General features: G+C 39.2%; 1 protein-coding gene across 2 annotated transcripts in view; it reads right to left on the bottom strand.

Moving 5' to 3' along the window:
- Positions 1-3,696: 3,696 nt before the first annotated feature.
- The window catches only part of erlec1 (endoplasmic reticulum lectin 1), a 29,290-nt gene continuing 13,251 nt past the window's right edge, over positions 3,697-19,735 (bottom strand). For both annotated transcript variants that reach the window (XM_067988989.1, XM_067988990.1), the window contains exons 6-14: positions 19,562-19,608; positions 16,868-17,091; positions 16,553-16,691; positions 15,306-15,467; positions 8,692-8,751; positions 6,035-6,159; positions 5,171-5,248; positions 4,877-4,952; positions 3,697-4,141 (exon numbers count right to left, since the gene is read on the bottom strand). In XM_067988989.1, coding sequence (XP_067845090.1) covers positions 4,070-4,141; positions 4,877-4,952; positions 5,171-5,248; positions 6,035-6,159; positions 8,692-8,751; positions 15,306-15,467; positions 16,553-16,691; positions 16,868-17,091; positions 19,562-19,608 — 983 coding nt within the window. In that variant the 3' untranslated portion in view covers positions 3,697-4,069. The remainder of the gene's footprint in view (positions 4,142-4,876; positions 4,953-5,170; positions 5,249-6,034; positions 6,160-8,691; positions 8,752-15,305; positions 15,468-16,552; positions 16,692-16,867; positions 17,092-19,561; positions 19,609-19,735) is intronic.

Raw genomic sequence — 19,735 nt, 5'->3', positions numbered from 1 at the left:
GGTGGTAGAGGTCACGGGTTTGGGAGGTGCTGTCGAAGAAGCCTTGGCGAGTTGCTGCAGTGCATCCTGTGGATGGTACACACTGCAGCCACTGTGCGCCAGTGGTGAAGGGAGTGAATGTTTAGGGTGGTGGATGGGGTGCCAATCAAGCAGGCTGCTTTGTCCTGGATGGTGTCGAGCTTCTTGAGTGTTGTTGGAGTTGCACTCATCCAGGCAAGTGGAGAGTATTCCATCACACTCCTGACTTGTGCCTTGTAGATGGTGGAAAGGCTTTGGGGAGTCAGGAGGTGAGTCACTCGCCACAGAATACCCAGCCTCTGACCTGCTCTTGTAGCCACAATAGTTATATGGCTGGTCAGTTAAGTTTCTGGTCAATGGTGACCCCCAGGATGTTGATGGTGGGGGTTTCGGTGATGGTAATGCTGTTGAATGTCAAGGGGAGGTGGTTAGACTCTCTCTTGTTGGTGATGGTTACTGCCTGGCACTTGTCTGGCGCAAATGTTACTTGCCACTTATGAGCCCAAGCCTGGATGTTGTCCAGGTCTTGTGCATGCAGGCTTGGACTGCTTCATTATTTGAGGGGTTGCGAATGGAACTGAACAATGTGCAATCATCTGTGAACATCCCCATTTCTGACCTTATGATAGAGGGAAGGTCATTGATGAAGCAGCTGAAGATGGTTGGGCCAAGGACACTGCCTTGAGGAACTCCTGCAGCAATGTCCTGGGGCTGAGATGATTGGCCTCCAACAACCACTACCATCTTCCTTTGTGCTAGGTATGACTCCAACCACTGGAGAGTTTTCCCCCTGATTCCCATTGACTTCAATTTTACTAGGGCTCCTTGGTGCCACACTTGGTCAAATGCTGCCTTGATGTCAAGGGCAGTCACTCTCACCTCACCTCTGGAATTCAGCTCTTTTGTCCATGTTTGGACCAAGGCTGTAATGAGGTCTGGAGCCGAGTGGTCCTGGCGGAACCCAAACTGAACATTGGTGAGCAGGTTATTGGTGAGTAAGTGCCGCTTGATAGCACTGTTGACGACACCTTCCATCATTTTGCTGATGATTGAGAGTAGACTGATGGGGCGGTAATTGGCCGGATTGGATTTGTCCTGCTTTTTGTGGACAGGACATACCTGGGCAATTTTCCACATTGTCGGGTAGATGCCAGTGTTGTAGCTGTACTGGAACAGCTTGGCTAGAGGCGCAGCTAGTTCTAGAGCATAAGTCTACAGCACTGCAGCCGGGATGTTGTCGGGGCCCATAGCCTTTGTTGTATCCAGTGCACTCAGCTGTTTCTTGATATCATGTGGAGTGAATCGAATTGGCTGAAGACTGGCTTCTGTGATGGTGGGGATGTTGGGAGGAGGCCGAGATGGATCAACCACTTGGCACTTCTGGCTGAAGATGGTTGCAAACGCTTCAGCCTTGTCTTTTGCACTCACGTGCTGGACTCCGCCGTCATTGAGGATGGGGATGTTTACAGAGCCTCCTCAATGTTAGTTGTTTGATTGTCCACCATCATTCACGACTGGATGTGGCAGGACTGCAGAGCTTTGATCTGATCCATTGGTTGTGGAATCGCTTAGCCCTGTCTATAGCATGTTGCTTCCGCTGTTTCGCATGCATGTAGTCCTGAGTTGTAGCTTCACCAGATGGTGATGGAAGAGTCTGGGACATTGGCTGAAAGGTATGATTCTGTGAGTATGGCTGTCAGGCTGTTGCTTGACTAGTCTGTGGGACAGCTCTCTCAATTTTGGCACAAGTCCCCAGATGTTAGTGATGAGGACTTTGCATGGTCGACTGGGCTTGGTTTGCCTTTGTCGTGTCCGGTGCCTAGTGGTCCGCTGCCAGGTGGTCCATCCGGTTTTATTCTTATTGTGACTTTTTTTAAGCGAGATTTTACAACTGAGTGGCTTGCTAGGCCATTTCAGAGGGCAATTAAGACTCAACCACAGTGCTGTAGGTCTGGAGTCACATGTAGGGCAGACCGAGTAAGGACAGCAGGTTTCCTTCCCTAAAGGTATCATTTAACCTGTAGATTTTGTCTAGATATGAATTTGTTCGCCTTATCCAATTCTGAAATGGTTTATCCAACTTTCCAGCCTCATGTTAGAGTCTACAGCAAAAAAACAGGCCATTCGGCTCAACTTGTCTATACCAGCATTTATGCTCCACACAGGCTTCCTCCCATCCCTCTTCATCTAACCCTATCAGCATATCCTCCTGTTCCTTTCTCCACCATGTGCTTATATAGGTTCCCCTTAATTGCATCTATACTATTTGCCTCAACTACACCTTGTGGTGGAGCGTTCCACATTCTTAAGGTAAATAAGTTTCTCACACTTACCTATATTGAAATTCATTTGTCAATTACACACCCATTCTGCAAATTTATTAATGTCCTCTTGCATTTTGATGTATTCTTCCTTTGTATTAATTACACGCCCCAATTTGGTGTCATCCGCAAATTTTGAAATTATACTTCCAATTCCTGAGTCCAAATCATTAATGTAAATTGTGAACAACAGCGGTCCTAACACCGATCCCTGTGGAACACCAATTCCTACCTTTTGCCAGTCTGAGTAGCGCCCCTTAACCCCCGACCCTCTATTTTCTGTTTTGTAACCAGCTTGCTATCCATTCTGCTACCTGTCCTTAGTCATGAGCCTCCAATGTGGTAACTTATTGAATGCCTTTTGAAAATTCAAATATATTACATCTACTGCATTACCCATGTCTCCTCCTTGTTACTTCTTCAAAAAAAATTGGTCTTCTATACTATACTTTTAAGGAAAAAAATTGTCTGGACCAAATGAAACAAACTGAGAAGCGAATCTGCTTTTTCCCCCTCATTTTTTTTTCTTCCATTTTTCTCCCCCTCCCTATTGAAGGCATTGACTCCTTGCTTTGGTGTGGATTTATTGGCACCAGTTGCCCTACCATACTTTATCTAAGGGACTGTTATTCATATTTTAGCTTTGACAGCAGCCATGGGGAAGGAGCAGCATCACAGTTCACCCGATCATTTCTTTATCAGACAAGCACATACAGGTAATTCCAGCATAGGTCATTGGATAGTGATCAGAAGAGGGAAAGCCTTCTCATTTGTCCCCTACCTAACTCAGTGTCCTGAGGTCAACTGTGGTACACCCTACTGCTGCCCCACTGCGACCAGCTACCTAAGGATAGATTGAGGATCTAATCTGGGACCTTCCTGGTCTGTATGGCTCAGTCACTGAACTCGTGGAGATGTACATCTGAACGGAAGTTACAATCTACTTAGTACTAATTCTTCTATAGTGAATGCACCCACACTCTGAAGCATTTTGCACCAGTTGCTAATGCTAGCAATTTGGATGTTCATTTATAGCCATAAGGAAACTGTTTGCATTTATATAACTAGTATTAGCAACAGATTTTGTTTTATTCAATTTAGCCTCAACCTTTGCTTATTTTGATTAGGTAAAAAGAATATTAAGATATGTGGAATCAGAAGTCATAATACTTTTCAAAATGTTATAAAAATTGAATGGAAAATAAAAAAAATCTTAGAAATGCACCACAATGTTAAGGGAAAAATGATCCAGGAGGTCCAACAATGGTGGTGCAGTAAATAAACATTCTTCTTTGATACTCTATGAAAAATTAGTATACACAGGAACTTAACAAAAAGATAACTCTTGCAATAAAGATCTGGAAAAAAGTTTACATTTAAAATTTACATCTTTGTAAAATTACACTGCACATCAGATGTACAAGTTTCAAGTATCATTTCAAACATTATACAAGTTCAAAGGTATCCCAATGCAGTCTACTTTTTTTTTTAAACAGTGTATTTACAACCATACTCATCACAGTGGATGGATTACCCCACTGTTTCCTTATACAATTTAGACATAAATGTCTATCAAATACTTCTTAGTTCCAGGTGTCCATTTTTAAAAGCAACTGATATGTAATAAATGCTGATAATGGAGTATCGCACTATATCTGTGTATTTATTCCCACAAATATTTAGCACAGTAAATTTTGTTCTACCAACAGAAATCTAGGCTGTGCAGTCGTTTAACTGGGTACTGAAAGCAATCCATTTTCATCAGCTGTATCCAAAATTTTACAAATTACCGGTGATTCCACCTAAGAAAGAGAAACAAAATATAAATAAAGTTGAAACCTGACAATTGTCCACATCAATGCTTTAGCTGTGATCAACTAATTCAGCACAGACCAGAGATTGAACCTGGGTCCTTGCTGTATGGCTGTGACCTACTGAAGCTGCAATCCCACATTAATAATCATACATTTTAATTGCTGGAGGGTTACTGTCCTACTAAATATGATGTTGGGAAGCAGATATGCTCTGCAAGAACCTGTGTTATGAATTTCACTTCTGTGTGCTCTTGATTTGTCCACTTTCTACATGGGCTACTTTTTAGGACCCTTTAAATGATTTTTAAACTATTCAAATTACTATGTATTGTACTGGCAACAGAGGAAGTGATCAGTTTTATCCCAACTTTATTGGAGGCTAGAGAAGTACCAACTTGTTATTTCCCAATTTAGCAACTGTTTCTCGCAGTATTTAACAATGAGTACAATACAAATGCCTAGAACAGATAATAGCGACACACATGCATCTTGAAGAAAAACTGTTCAAAACAACTTGTAGATGGGAGACTAGGGAGGTCTAGTGGTGGAGCACTGGACTGCCAGCTAGAAGGTCACAAATGACCTTTTGGAGAACAGACGCTTTTCTGCTCAAGAATGTATAAATTCAAGGACTTTTGTTTTGAAGAAAATACAGGGGATAAATAGAAAAATACACACAAAATATAACTCTGCAAAACATTACAATAGATATACTCTACTCACTCCCAGAATGTACTGGCAGGTTTGTGGTTCAAGCATGTAGATTGTGACTGCATGAGGAGACTCTGATTCCTTACACCTGTGACAAAGTATATGTTTATTTAAATGCACACAGTACAAAGAAAAAGAAAGTATGACTGACATTTACAAAACACAGCATGTCTGAACTCTGCCCAGAAAATCAAAGTATCTGTGCAGATATCTATTTGAAGATTAAAATGATTATCTACAGAAACAAATTTATAACACTGGAGAAAGATAGGTCTGTAATGTGACAGAAGCAGAGACTAAACTTACTTCAATTTTACAACCACCTGTCGTGGTTTTCCTGTCAAATCACAAAGATCACCATTTCCGTAAAAATGTGAAACAACCCTGAAAAAAAAATTGAAATTAGCTGCAATGCAGAACAGCATTCACAACATCAATTCTCAGCTAATTTTATTAGATGAAACAAAAAAAAGCAACACTGAATACACACTGCAGTACTAGGCTACTTCTTTAATGTTTCAATGAGCTTTATACATCTTCAAGTAAGAAAGTACTAAAAAAATGTTGAGGCCAATCAAAAGATCTACACAACTTCTGCCAAGCAAAATTTAATTTCAGAATTATACAAATGGTTTATTGTTTTCATCTGCAACTGGATGATAATGCAGAAAAGCAGTTACAAATTCAACACAATGGGCTCTGAGAAGGATTGCTTGTACAATAGGTATACAGTTGCTAGCAACATTTTATAAAACACATTTCCACTACAATTTAATGCATAACTCTTCTAAAATCAGGAAACTTAAAACTAATGTTTAATGCTCGTTTCAAGCATAAAAGACAGCATTTAAATTTATATGTGTACGTCTCTGCATCGTGTTACAAAGTAGCGACAGAGGGGCCCTCACAATGCCGTAAATCATAAGAGCAGCTTATCAACATGATCTCAACACTCTGTTCTTGTCTTGCACTACAGTAATTATTCTGGGGTACAGTTTTCTAATTTTGCAAGAAGTATCATGGCCCACAGCGACTGATGCATGCTTCTGCACAATATTAAACAGGAGTGATAGTGCACCATATGATCTTAACTGAAGTGGTGGTGGGATTTATTTGATGGCACATGATAACTTGTACATGTTATTATATATTACAATCCTACAAATTTACCTCACTTTCTGTGTCCCATCTTCTCTCCATTGGTAAGACCTTGCTGAATTTTTTTCAGCCCACGTGACATGCTCTTCTTTATTCCAGGTTCCAACCACAATGATGGTTTTTCCAGCTCCTTTATCCTTCAGATAATATTAAAGTAATTACTTTGTGACATTCTTATTATTACAGCTTAAAGGGGATGAAAGTGTTCATCAGGATGGAGGCAATCAGTATTAGGATATTTTCTGGGGGAAACTGGGAGGCACTAGCCTTTCACCTTTGGGATCTGGGTTTAAATCCAGCTCTGTCTGATAGGATCAACATTTCTTCTGTTTTCTGACTGTAAGGGTCCGATGTGAAATGAGTCTTAATCCAGTTCCCACACCAGCCCCTAATTTGGCACTAAATTGCAATCTCCCACAGAAACGCGGTGGGAAATGAAAATAAAGCAGCAGGGGCGAACTCTTTTGAGATGGAGGCACATTGATGGAGCAGAGCAGAGAGAGCTTTACTCTGTACCTGGCGGTACTTTACTTGTCCTGGGAGCACTTGATGATGACACTGGGTGCCTGAAATGATAAATGTTCCATTAACATTCTCATTATAAAAATAGGATATTTTCCCACTTTTTGCACCGTGTCAGCACCAAGCACTTCCATGTTTCGTTTCTAGCATAGCATGGGTTGTACGCATGGTAGAGATCCTTTTGTTCTCCTAACAATGTCCCTTCATCACAATTTCAGGCAAGCACCAATGTTTGTCACACTAGCTATCATTACTGTCTCCTTGACTAACGCCGCTAATTCAGCTTGTGACAAATTAGTGCTAATTTTATGTTGTGATTTGTGCCCACTAAGAACTGTATGTATACAAGTATGTGAGTGCGTGAATAAGCAAGTGTGTTAATTTTTTGCCAATATTCTCCTCTCCCCTCAAAGGCACTGACTCCTTAATGGGGCATCCCAGCTGAGCTCAATCATGTTCTTACCCAATGTCCATACATAAATATTTCCATGAGGAGCCACTGGATAATGATGAGGAGTAGGAACTCCGGCTGATTTATTCCTACAAATTTCCCTTCTCCCCCCATAACCAGTGCAACAAGCCTAGGATCAGCTAACTCAATATAGATGGATCTTGCGATCTTACTGGTATGTTTGGCTCAGCTATTCATGTTTTAATCAGGTGAATCATGGGGAAAATCTGTGGGGAGACTTCAATCCCATTAGTTTGAGTATTCAAATTTAGGTGCCATGATTGAAAGGGAAGTTGAAATTTACTTAACTATCAAGTTCCTCCAATTCTAATTTTAGGATATTCTTTACACACACACATGAAGTGGCTAACAAGTGTTTACATAGCTACATTTTTTAACCATTTATATTAATGTTTATTTCCTCCACATAGCCTCCTTCAGCTGAGGACTACTGTGAACTGCCTGTGCCCCTCTGTGTACAGGGATAATGCTTGTAAAAACATGGGAAGTGCTAAATCATTTCTTTACCTGAAAGAAACCCATGGATGAAATGGTCTCAACAGATAATCCGTAACAGGTTAGCAGATTTTGTCATTAAGGTGTACTATTGTGTTACAACAGTCCATAACTACGACAGGAATGTGAAGTGAGAATCTGATTACAAATTATTGTTAAACATTATGGGGAATGTAGATTTTGCATCCTATAGCACGATTTCCTGGGAGTGGCTGGACCTAAAGCAGCCCTTGGTTTGAAGTTCCAGTCCCCCAGTATTTGCAACAGAGCTGGTGTGGGAAACTCCCTATAACAGACATTGGCACAGCAACTTAGTAGGCAGGGAAATCGTTTCGTATCCCAAATAAAAAGCAGGACCCTAGTAGATAGTTCTAAATGAAGAGCTAACACTGGCACAGGGATGATGAGCTGAGCTGCTTCCTTCTGTGCTGCAACTTCTATGATTCTGTGTCTTGCAAAAAGTTTTGTGCTGTGAAAATTCAGGCAGATAATCGGGAAGACAGATGATCCACTTTCTGCAAAGAGATCTAGAAAACATCTAGTATGTTTTGGTTGCATCTAAATTTCTAGAAAGGTCCCTGGCTGTCAATGCTATTTTTCATTAGACTGACAGAGAATGGCTAGTCATAATTCGCCATCCGACTGGCAAAATTAACTGTAGGTCATAGTTCAGCTGTGGCCAGGCCACTACAGGAAAAAATTAGTACAGGTTACTTGTATTTCCTGAATCTGAAGACATCTGAAGTTAAGATGCTCTTTGGGGCTACATAATATCCTCCACATAGAGATATGCTGGTAGTATCTGGAATATTCCGTTAAACACATTTGCCAATCAATCATGATGTTTCAAAATGTTTTACTAAAATGTAGTACAATGCCAATAACTTCCATTTGCCTTGTCCTGTTGCTTGGATTAATCAGATGGACCTACATACGTAATCAGCAAATAAACTTCCTCCCAACATAAATTACTGTGTAAATTTTAAGTGAGGGGCAATGTAGTTACTGACAAATAGGCTATAAAGTTCTCATGTCTTGTACAAGTACACACAATGCTGGTTACAAGCCTTGACAAAATTCTTGATTCTTGTCAGATGTAATCTCAAAACACAAACTAAAAACTGTAAAAACAATGTGTTTTACTGAAAATGAAACAAATGGATTTTCCAGCTACACATACCTCATGGTACTGCTGCACATGCTTACCATAGCAGAATTCGTATTTCCACCACCCTACACCCTGTTAATACAACAATCACAGTGAAGCAAATTATTTCTGTTTCGTGGCATTTCAACTTTGAATAATGTAACAAAAAAAACTAATTGAGAATGGACAGCTAAACTAGAGAAATAGTAAATGTTAGCAACTTCTGAGGATGTTCCACTCAATTATTTCCAAATAGTATCTTCCTATGTCACAATTTTAAAAAAAATTATGCACAAACTATATAAAACAGACAAATCAAAAGATAGATGGCAAGTTATACTTCTGGCAAAGGAACAATTTAGTTGCAATTGTTTTTTTTAAGATGTGTTTAGTTTTTCTTGCTAACAATGACCTCTCTACGCTATGCACCATCCATGGGTGAGCATTCAGCTTCTTGGTCCACAGCCTAAAACCACCTGGTGGAAGATGCATAAGAAAAACTTGGGGGATGGGGAAGTTAATTAGCTGGAAAATCCCCCCACAATTTTCTCCATATTTTACACAATTTTTAAAAATTCAGTTTGATCATCATGGACACAATTCTTTTCAGCACTCTCTATTTGATTCACTGGTTCGGGGATGTCCAGCCTTTCGGAGCTGAAGGTCGGAAACTTGTGTCAAAACCAGTGAGTGCGTAGCATGATTTTGCGGAAACGCAAGCCCTGGTGCAAAAAAAAGTCAAATATTTTCTTACACAAAATTACCGAGGCTTCATACACAAAAAAGTGGCATCACATACACACAAAAATAGATATCTACACATATACAAAAACTCAGAGTCCCCAACTACAAGAGTCAAGACCACAGATACACATAGAAAGCTGAATTCTTCAACAGAAAAAAAGCAAAACCATTGTACATAAAATTTCAAGCCCTTTCCCACCATCCTCGAGCCCACCCTTCTCTCCCTCTCCTTTGGCCCAACCTTCTCTCCCTCGCCTCGATGCTTGAAAACTGGGAAGATTCAGCCTCCACTCTTTAAATTTTCTGGGCTGGAAGACTGATTGGTGCAAAATGGATGCTTCTTGATTCGTGCAGAGCCACCTCTTCTTGTCCTTCAGGCCCAGGACATTTAAAGGGCTGCACCCAAGCCATTCATTCAGCATGCATTTCCTCTCACATTAAGCACACAAAGCCGATTTCACCTACTGTTAGTTTCATTTCCCGTTCCCAGTGAAACTAATTATAGCTAAAACTGGCTTTGTTTGATAATAAGAGATGGCGCACTGGCCAGTTGAAAGGACTTGCGGGCGTGATTTGGTCCTAGGGATGCCTGTTGAAAAATGCTACAACACGTGTCTGATGTATATTCTGTTTTTCACCTTTGTGCTTCAATCTACAAGCGTTGATCTCCAACGCAAACTGCATTGAACTGGTTCGACTACAAATTGTAACCAGTGCTTAGCAAAGAAATAAAAGCTGTCACATATTCCAATACAAGCTCACAGCACAGGAGGCAATGTGGCCTATCGTGTCTATGCTGGTTTTGTTAGCACAATATACAACTGACCCCATTGCCCTGCTCTCTCCCATAGCCCTGTATCTCCCTCTCCTTCAAATGTTTATCCACTTTTCCCTTAAAATATGCAATAGTTTTTGCTTCTAATATTCAGTGGCAAAGCAATCAATGCTCCCAACAATTCTCTGTTAGTTTCTCCTAACCTCTCTTCTCATTGTTCAGTGACAATTTTAAATTGATGACTCCTCACCGCTGAAGTAAAGTGGTGACAGAAACAAAAGGCAGTAAGGGAGAGTGTACGAAACATGACCGGACAGATGGTCTGAGAAAGCAGGGCAAAGACCAAGGGAAGTCTAGATTAAACTGCATTTATTTCAATGCAAGAAGTCTGATGGGCAAGGCAGATGAACTCAGGGCATGGATGGGTACATGGGACTGGGATGTTATAGCTATTACTGAAACATGGCTAAGGGAGGGGCAGGACTGGCAGCTCAATGTTCCAGGGTACAGATGCTATAGGAAAGATAGAACAGGAGGTAAGAGAGGAGGGGGAGTTGCGTTCTTGATTAGGGAGAACATCACGGCAGTAGTGAGAGGGGATATATCCGAGGGTTCGCCCACTGAGTCTATATGGGTAGAACTGAAAAATAAGAAGGGAGAGATCACTTTGATAGGACTGTACTACAGACCCCCAAATAGTCAACGGGAAATTGAGGAGCAAATATGTAAAGAGATTACAGACAGCTGCAAGAAAAATAGGGTGGTAATAGTAGGGGACTTTAACTTTCCCAACATTGACTGGGACAGCCATAGCATTAGGGGCTTGGATGGAGAGAAATTTGTTGAGTGTATTCAGGAGGAATTGCTCATTCAGTATGCGGATGGCCCGACTAGAGAGGGGGCAAAACTTGACCTCCTCTTGGGAAATAAGGAAGGGCAGGTGACAGAAGTGTTAGTGAGGGATCACTTTGGGACCAGTGATCATAATTCCATTAGTTTTAAGATAGCTATGGAGAAGGATAGGTCTGGCCCAAAAGTTAAAATTCTAAATTGGGGAAAGGCCAATTTTGATGGTATAAGACAGGAACTTTCAGAAGTTGATTGGGAGAGTCTGTTGGCAGGCAAAGGGACGTCTGGTAAGTGGGAGGCTTTCAAAAGTGTGTTAACCAGGGTTCAGGGTAAGCACATTCCTTATAAAGTGAAGGGCAAGGCTGGTAGAAGTAGGGAACCTTGGATGACTCGGGAGATTGTGGCCCTAGTCAAAAAGAAGAAGGAGGCATATGACATGCATAGGCAGCTGGGATCAAGTGGATCCCTTGAAGAGTATAGAGATTGCCGGAGTAGAGTTAAGAGAGAAATCAGGAGGGCAAAAAGGGGACATGAGATTGCTTTGGCAGATAAGGCAAAGGAGAATCCAAAGAGCTTCTACAAATACATAAAGGGCAAAAGAGTAACTAGGGAGAGAGTAGGGCCTCTTAAGGATCAACAAGGTCATCTATGTGCGGAACCACAAGAGATGGGCGAGATCCTAAATGAATATTTCACATCGGTATTTACGGTTGAGAAAGGCATGGATGTTAGGGAACTTGGGGAAATAAATAGTGATGTCTTGAGGAGTGTACATATTACAGAGAGGGAGGTGCTGGACGTCTTAACGCGCATCAAGGTAGATAAATCTCCGGGACCTGATGAAATGTATCCCAGGACGTTATGGGAGGTTAGGGAGGAAATTGCGGGTCCCCTAGCAGAGATATTTGAATCATCGACAGCTACAGGTGAGGTGCCTGAAGATTGGAGGGTAGCAAATGTTGTGCCTTTGTTTAAGAAGGGCGGCAGGGAAAAGCATGGGAACTACAGACCGGTGAGCCTGACATCTGTCGTGGGTAAGTTGTTAGAGGGTATTCTGAGAGACAGGATCTACAGGCATTTGGAGAGGCAGGGACTAATTAGGAACAGTCAGCATGGTTTTGTGAGTGGAAAATCATGTCTCACGAATTTGATTAAGTTTTTTGAAGGGGTAACCAAGAAGATAGATGAGGGCTGTGCAGTAGACGTGGTCTACATGGACTTTAGCAAAGCCTTTGACAAGGTACCGCATGGTAGGTTGTTACATGAGGTTAAATCTCACGGGATCCAAGGTGAGGTAGCCAATTGGATACAAAATTGGATTGACGACAGAAGACAGAGGGTGGGTGTAGAGGGTTGTTTTTCAAACTGGAGGCCTGTGACCAGCGGTGTGCCTCAGGGATCGGTGCTGGGTCCGCTGTTATTTGTTATTTATATTAATGATTTGGATGAGAATTTAGGAGGCATGGACAGTGAAGAAGGTTATCTAGGATTGCAACGGGATCTTGATAAATTGGGCCAGTGGGCCGATGAATGGCAGATGGAGTTTAATTTAGATAAATGGGAGGTGATGCATTTTGGTAGATCGAATCGGGCCAGGACCTACTCCGTTAATGGTAGGGCGTTGGGGAGAGTTATAGAACAAAGAGATCTAGGAGTACAGGTTCATAGCTCCTTGAAAGTGGAGTCACAGGTGGATAGGGTGGTGAAGAAGGCATTCAGCATGCTTGGTTTCATTGGTCAGAACATTGAATACAGGAGTTGGGATGTCTTGTTGAAGTTGTACAAGACATTAGTAAGGCCACACTTGGAATACTGTGTACAGTTCTGGTCACCCTATTATAGAAAGGATATTATTAAGCTAGAAAGAGTGCAGAAAAGATTTACTAGGATGCTACCGGGACTTGATGGTTTGACTTATAGGGAGAGGTTGGATAGACTGAGACTTTTTTCCCTGGAGAGTAGGAGGCTTAGGGGTGATCTTATAGAAGTCTATAAAATAATGAGGGGCATAGATAAGGTAGATAGTCAAAATCTTTTCCCAAAGGTAGGGGAGTCTATAACGAGGGGACATAGATTTAAGGTGAGAGGGGAGAGATACAAAAGGGTCCAGAGGGGTAATTTTTTCACTCAAAGGGTGGTGAGTATCTGGAATGAGCTGCCAGAGGCAGTAGTAGAGGCGGGTACAATTTTGTCTTTTAAAAAGCATTTGGATAGTTACAAGGGTAAGATGGGTATAGAGGGATATGGGCCAAGTGCAGGCAATTGGGACTAGCTTCGTGGTATAAACTGGGCGACATGGACATGTTGGGCCGAAGGGCCTGTTTCCATGCTGTAAACTTCTATCTATGACTCCCCAACCAGAAGCATTCCCTCAATACCCTTTCTAATTTTAAAAACTTCCATTAAGTCTCCTGAGCCTTCCCTGCTCTAGTGGAAATAATCTCAGCATCACAAATCTCTTTTCATAACCATAGTTTTCCATCTTTGACATCATCCTGGTGAACATATACTGTATGATCTCAATGACTTTAATGCCTTTTCTTTAATGTGGCACCCAAAACTGCACACAGTACTCCAACTTTGGCCTAACCATTGCCGTGTATAAATTTATCATTACTTCTTCACACTTGTACTCTATGTCCCTATTTATAAAACCCAAAATCCTATTGGCTTTTTTATGGCTTTACTCACTTTCCGGGAATTATGTATGTTAACCCATAAGCATCTCTGTTCATCCACACCCTTCAGCATCAGTCTATGCTCCCATTTCTTCTTTTTCCTCACAAAAACTAATACCTCATACTTCTTCACATTAAATTGCATCTGCTACCTGTCTGCACATTCCACTAACCTGTTTATGTCCTCCTGAAGTATTTTACAATCCTCCTCACTATTTGCAACGCAGCAAATTTCAATATAGTACTCCCTGTGCCTAAGACCAAATCATCTATATAGTGAAAACCAGTGATCTAGCATTGATCTCTAGGATACACCTTTCGACCCTTCTCCAATCCAAGCAATATCCATAAACCCTAAACTTTTGTTTCTGTTATCAACCAACTTTCTATTCATGCTGCTACATTTCCTCATACTGTCTGCCTGAACTTTTGTAGCTTCTTATGAGACACCTCATCAAATGCCTTCTAAAAATTCATAGCTACTGCACTCCTTTCATCTGAACAATCACCATTTTGAATAAAAAAACTCCATTTTGTCAAACACTACCTGTTATTTAACAAATCTGTGCTGGCTGGCCTTGATTAACTCATGCATTTCTAAATGATCACTAATTTTATCTCTGATTATGGATGTTAAGAGTTTACCCTCAACTGATGTTGGGCTAATTAATTTGTAGTTGTCCAGTTTATCTTTCCCTCCCTTCTTGAAAACAATGTTACACTGGATATCCTTCTGTTCCCTGGAAAGAAGTATGAAAAACTGTGGCCTCAGTTATCTCCTCTTTGACTTCTTTCAATAGTCTAGGGTGCATGACATCCACCTTGAAATTTGCTTATTTTTTAATTCCTTTTTTTACAGTTATCTCTAAACATTGTTTCTCATCTTCTCTTGTACACCTGCATTCTCACTTCCACCATAATTTATAAACACTGAGGCAAAATATTTAATATCTCCACCATACTTTCATGCTGTAAAAAAATGTCCTTCTTCATCCCTAAGCAATCCTATCTTCTAACTCGTCTTTTACTTTTTATATTAGCTTATAAAGGCCCTTACTATTTCCTTTTACATCACCTGCTAGCCTTTTTTCTTATTCTGTCTCAATCTCCCTTTTCACCTCCCCTCAACACTTTCTATATTCCTTATGATTATCTTTAGTATTGTTAGCCCTAATTTTATTGTATGCCTCCTTTCAGTTTCAGTTTACTTTTAATCTCTCTATTTATGAATGGAACTCTAACCTTTTAGAACTAGCCTTTCACCTTACAGGAATGTATTTTTTGTATTCTACCCATGTCATATTTGAACATTTCCCATTGCTGATCTCAATTGCCAGCTTTTTTGCCCGATTTGAACTAGATCCCTTCCCATCTCATTGAACTTTGCCCTTTTCCATTCCAACATCTTTGACTTTTCTTTATCCTTTTATAATTTTACATTGAACCCAAATAGAAATCATTAACTTCTAGCTTTATTTTTCAAAGGTATAAATTTTCATCCCAATGACTTAATTTTATACTTAATGCTGTGATCTGTAATTTAGTCATCAGTATTTTTATGACTATCCTTGAAAAATATCAGGGAATGGCTAGAATCTTACCCCATGGAAACAATAGGAGCCACTTAGAAATTCCTGAATGAGCTGTTCATCAGTCAGTTTGGAGATGTGAGTAGTTCCTACAGCAACTGGCTGCTGTCCTCCAACACTGATAGGCTTGTGGGATGAAAACTTTTCATCTCTTGTGGATGTTGCATCTAGCTCCTATTATTAATCCAATATGAAAACCATTTTCAAATTTCATTAATTCAAATACATGAGCACTACTTTCAAAATAATAGGTCCGCTTACCTCTCAAGTTCAGTATGGAAATTAAAGAATGCCTGCTGCTTATTTGTAAGTTACACAGATGGAACATCTGAAATTACTTTTATGTAAACATATTCTAATTGGAACACTGTTTCTGGACAAAGCTCTTAGGAAACAGCAAAAGAGAGGTAAATTCAAATTTTAGATATCACACCTGATCAATATCCCCTGGAATAATGTCCCTGTACTGTACGTTACTCAGCTTCAAACATACTGGCGACTCTTAATATTCATGAGTTTGAAATAATTTAGTTGTAAAGCACTCAAACCTCGTCAGTGAGAGATACCAATACTGATATGCACATAAATAACAAGATGAAAAATCAGATTCAGCAGCCTCTTGATGTTTGATCATAATATACCATGCCATAGTATGAAGTGGGTTCAACCTGAAACCCCTAATATTGAGGGGTATCATCAGAGAGGAGGCACTAAACTGAGGCTACGTTTTCAAAAATGGAGAAAGAAACAAAAAACGAAAATCACTGGAGAAGGGTCACGTGCTCAGCTGAAGAGCTACACTAAACAGAGACCAAAATAAATCTACTTTACTCAGCACTTTAATAACATGCAAATGACCCTCTTAAAATAGGATTCATAGTTATTAAAACTCAGAATACTCACACAACAAAATTGTTAATTATTTAAACCAATTTTAGACAACACTAAATCTGAAGATGTAATTTACAGCTGCTTTTACAGAACAGATGAGAGTTTTTTAAAAAAAACTTTAGCTGCCAGCTCATTTAAAATGTTTTACAGTAAAAGGTAAATGGCCAAAAGAAACTAAGTACCATTTACCTTTTGAAGGACATTTGCTTAAGTTTCATGAACTTGTTTTTAAAAACAGGTACTAAAATACAATGTGTTTATATTTCCCAAACAAAATGGAACTAAGTTATGTGGAAAATAGCCAGGCAACAGGTTTCCCTAGCTATTTATGAGATTATTTAAAAATTCTATTTGGTACAGATGGTTACCTCATGGGCTCTTTGCGTAGTGAAAGGTGGTTTCATCATATCTTCTTGCTGTTTTTCTAACTGTTCAAGACTTTGAGGCCTTAACGGTGAGCCGTGCACTGACTGGCAAAATATGTCATTAACTGGGGAGGATTTAAATCTATTTAAAATAAAAACAAAAAGTTAATACTCACGTGTGACATCAAATTATTAAGAGTATTATTACAAAAATGTGGTTAGAATAGATTGCCTTTAAATTACTGAGGTTATAATTATGTATTGTTTCTATTGTGCACAAAGGTTTTAAAGACTACACAGTGTAGTTGGCTGTTTTACCTGTATTTAGGATGGCTGCACAATAGTGGTGTCAAGATTACCAATTCATATTCACAGGTGGTGATTTCAGCAACTGAGAGGATCTCGTGTTTGGCTTCAGGGTGGCAGACATACATTACAGTGGTAACTCTTGGTTTGTTGTGTTTTAAGCTGCATGGTGTACCATTTCCCATCATTACTGGGTAATAAGGAGTGATCTGTCCTTCTATGTTTTTGGTGTGAACCTTAAAATAAAATAATTGCCACTTTAGTACATTTCTCCTTCAAGAACTCTGGATAAGATTTATCTTTGGTTATTAATGATAAAAGAGAAAACATTCACAACACAGAATACAGGTGCGGATATCACTGTACCAAAAACATTACAGACTGTTCTTCTCCATCACACTATAGGAGATAATCAATTTTCATTTTTTACACAGTAGTTTTGAGAGGGATGCAAGAAAACAGTGAGATTAAAAAAACAATAGTCTTCTGTATAAAATTTCAAATATAAATTTGAATTTGGAAAATTTTTAAAACTCACACCTGGCAGTGACCTGAATAGGGACTTTTATCAGAAATTATTATACAATCTACGGTTAAAGAGAGAAAGCAAAAGTTTTGTATTCTTCATTTATTATATTCTATTCCTCTTAATTCAAAGTCACTTAATTTAAATGATCTGATAATGTGACTTTTTAAGCATAAAATGATTTTGAATTATCCAGTAATTTGAATTAAACAATGTCAATAACATAGCAAAGTGGGAATTTAGATGAATTAAACAGTAAAGTGAAATTATAAGTACAGCCTACTACCACTAAATCAGTCATTTTTTCCTCAAAAAGTTGAATTATTCTGTCATTTAAATTCAGCTATTTAAACAAAACAAAAAAAATCGAATTAAGGAACTCCAATTTAAGAGGAGTGACCACCCAGAAGACGACAAGCAGCTACACTCAAATGCACATTTTTTAGGTGCCAAAAACAGTGCTAACACCAGGCAGAAGATTTAATCAAACTCCTATTTTAGTGGATTCCACATCAGTGAGTGGAAGTTTACAACAGCGAGTGATCTGGTTGTAATTTATCTTGTTAATGCTGATCACTTATTCGACATTGCTAATTAGGGAGTTTCAAACAGGACTTTTTTTTGAAGTACAGTTAAGATACATTGTCGTGTTCATTCATTTCTTGTGAAATTATTGCTCGCAAGAAACAAATGAAATTTTTCAAATTCTTCCTCAATCTATTTCTTAGACTCAACAGACTGATCTTTAGTATCAGTATGCAAAAGATCTAGGAATAGCAAGAAATTTCCATTAATGGTAAGTGGTTTCTAGCTTTTGTGCATGTGTTGAGAATCTTGCTTTTATTCAAATGAGAATAATTCATTTTTTTCCATCAAGGAACATTTTTCAGAGATAGGAATTCACTCGCTTATTCAGAAAAACGATTCATGAGAACCAGTTTGCCAGATGGCTCAGCAGCACCTATTGTTTTGTGTTAAAAAGTTTGAAATATTTTGACTGTGTGGGACAACGGGCTGGTGAAATTAGAATCTATGAACTTAGGCAAGTGAATCAATCAGCAGTGGTGAAAATCTGTGCATTCAAATGGAATGTTCTTTAAACCAGTGTGCATTTGAACAGAATATTTAACATTGATGTAATAGCAAGAGCCAGGATTTGGAAAAAGTGTTAATTTAACCAATATGGGCACTTAACTGGTCTTCACTGTATTTGGAAAATTTAGATTCTATAGTTCATAAAACGGTATCTTTCTCATGCTTATTTTGGTCAAATATACTTTTATTTTTCTCTGACCAGCACAGAAATCAAAAATGTTTTGACCAAACATTTTATGACTAAAGTAATGCTAGATGACAAAGTTTTATTTGGAAAACAGCGGCACAGGGTGCTAACCTTGGATTCTCATTTTAAAACATGTGTATGGGATTGTATTTACAATAAGGAAGCCAAATTGAGTGATGACAAATTCCACTCTTTAAAAACTGCATTTACTTCCTCTCTCACCTCTCAAAAGCCATCCAATATTTCCTGAGTGAGCTAACAATCGCATGTTGCTTAAATGCAACTGCAAAAGACCTCTTGCAATTCTGAGAGCAACCCAGATTTTGATCGTCTCCCTGAGGAGCAGGATCTGGCCTATCTACTGCCGCCCGTGCCACAATAATAATCATTTGAGAATTTGCCACAAAGATGAACCAACATCAATGTTAAAATTGCTAACATTTACAGGCAATACATTATTGCTGTCTAAACTTGCACACAAAGGCTTCACAATGGTTTAGCACTGCAGTACTGCTTAACTTCCCAAATTCCTATTAATATTGCCATCTAGTGGTGATATTTCAGTTAACTCAAAAGCTACACACTTTCAGTACACATCACTAACAGTGATTATGGTGGAGTTACAGTATATGGGCAATAAGACAACATTTAGGATGCAATTCATTCAAATTGTTAATAATGTCCAAGATTCAAATCGTATCATTTTATGAAATTATTTCCATTACCTAATTTCAGGAAAACAGAATAGGAGGTTCTTTAGGCACCACAAAGTCAGGAAAGATGCTATCTAAATGCAAGTGTTTTCTTAATCCTTCAGAATTTTGTATTTAACTATAGTGACAGATCTGAATCATCCTGTAAAAACCTAGAAGAGATAATAAGGCTGCATTCCACTTACTTTCAATTTCTCAGTTTCAGGTTCTTCAGGCTGTTCTGCAGAGGAGTCTAGACAAAGAAATGAAAATCTAGAATGTTTGAAATATATTTGAATGTGCATCACCCTTTCATACATAATTTTACTCATAATTGGCAGGACAAACTCTCCTTTAGGACTTTGCTTCTGTTAGAAACC

The sequence above is a fragment of the Heptranchias perlo genome, chromosome 8, assembly GCF_035084215.1.
Source record: "Heptranchias perlo isolate sHepPer1 chromosome 8, sHepPer1.hap1, whole genome shotgun sequence".
NCBI classification, from domain to species: Eukaryota; Metazoa; Chordata; class Chondrichthyes; order Hexanchiformes; family Hexanchidae; genus Heptranchias; species Heptranchias perlo.
The sequence above is the reverse complement of the archived record's forward strand: the minus strand, read 5'-3'. Positions and strand labels throughout refer to the sequence as shown.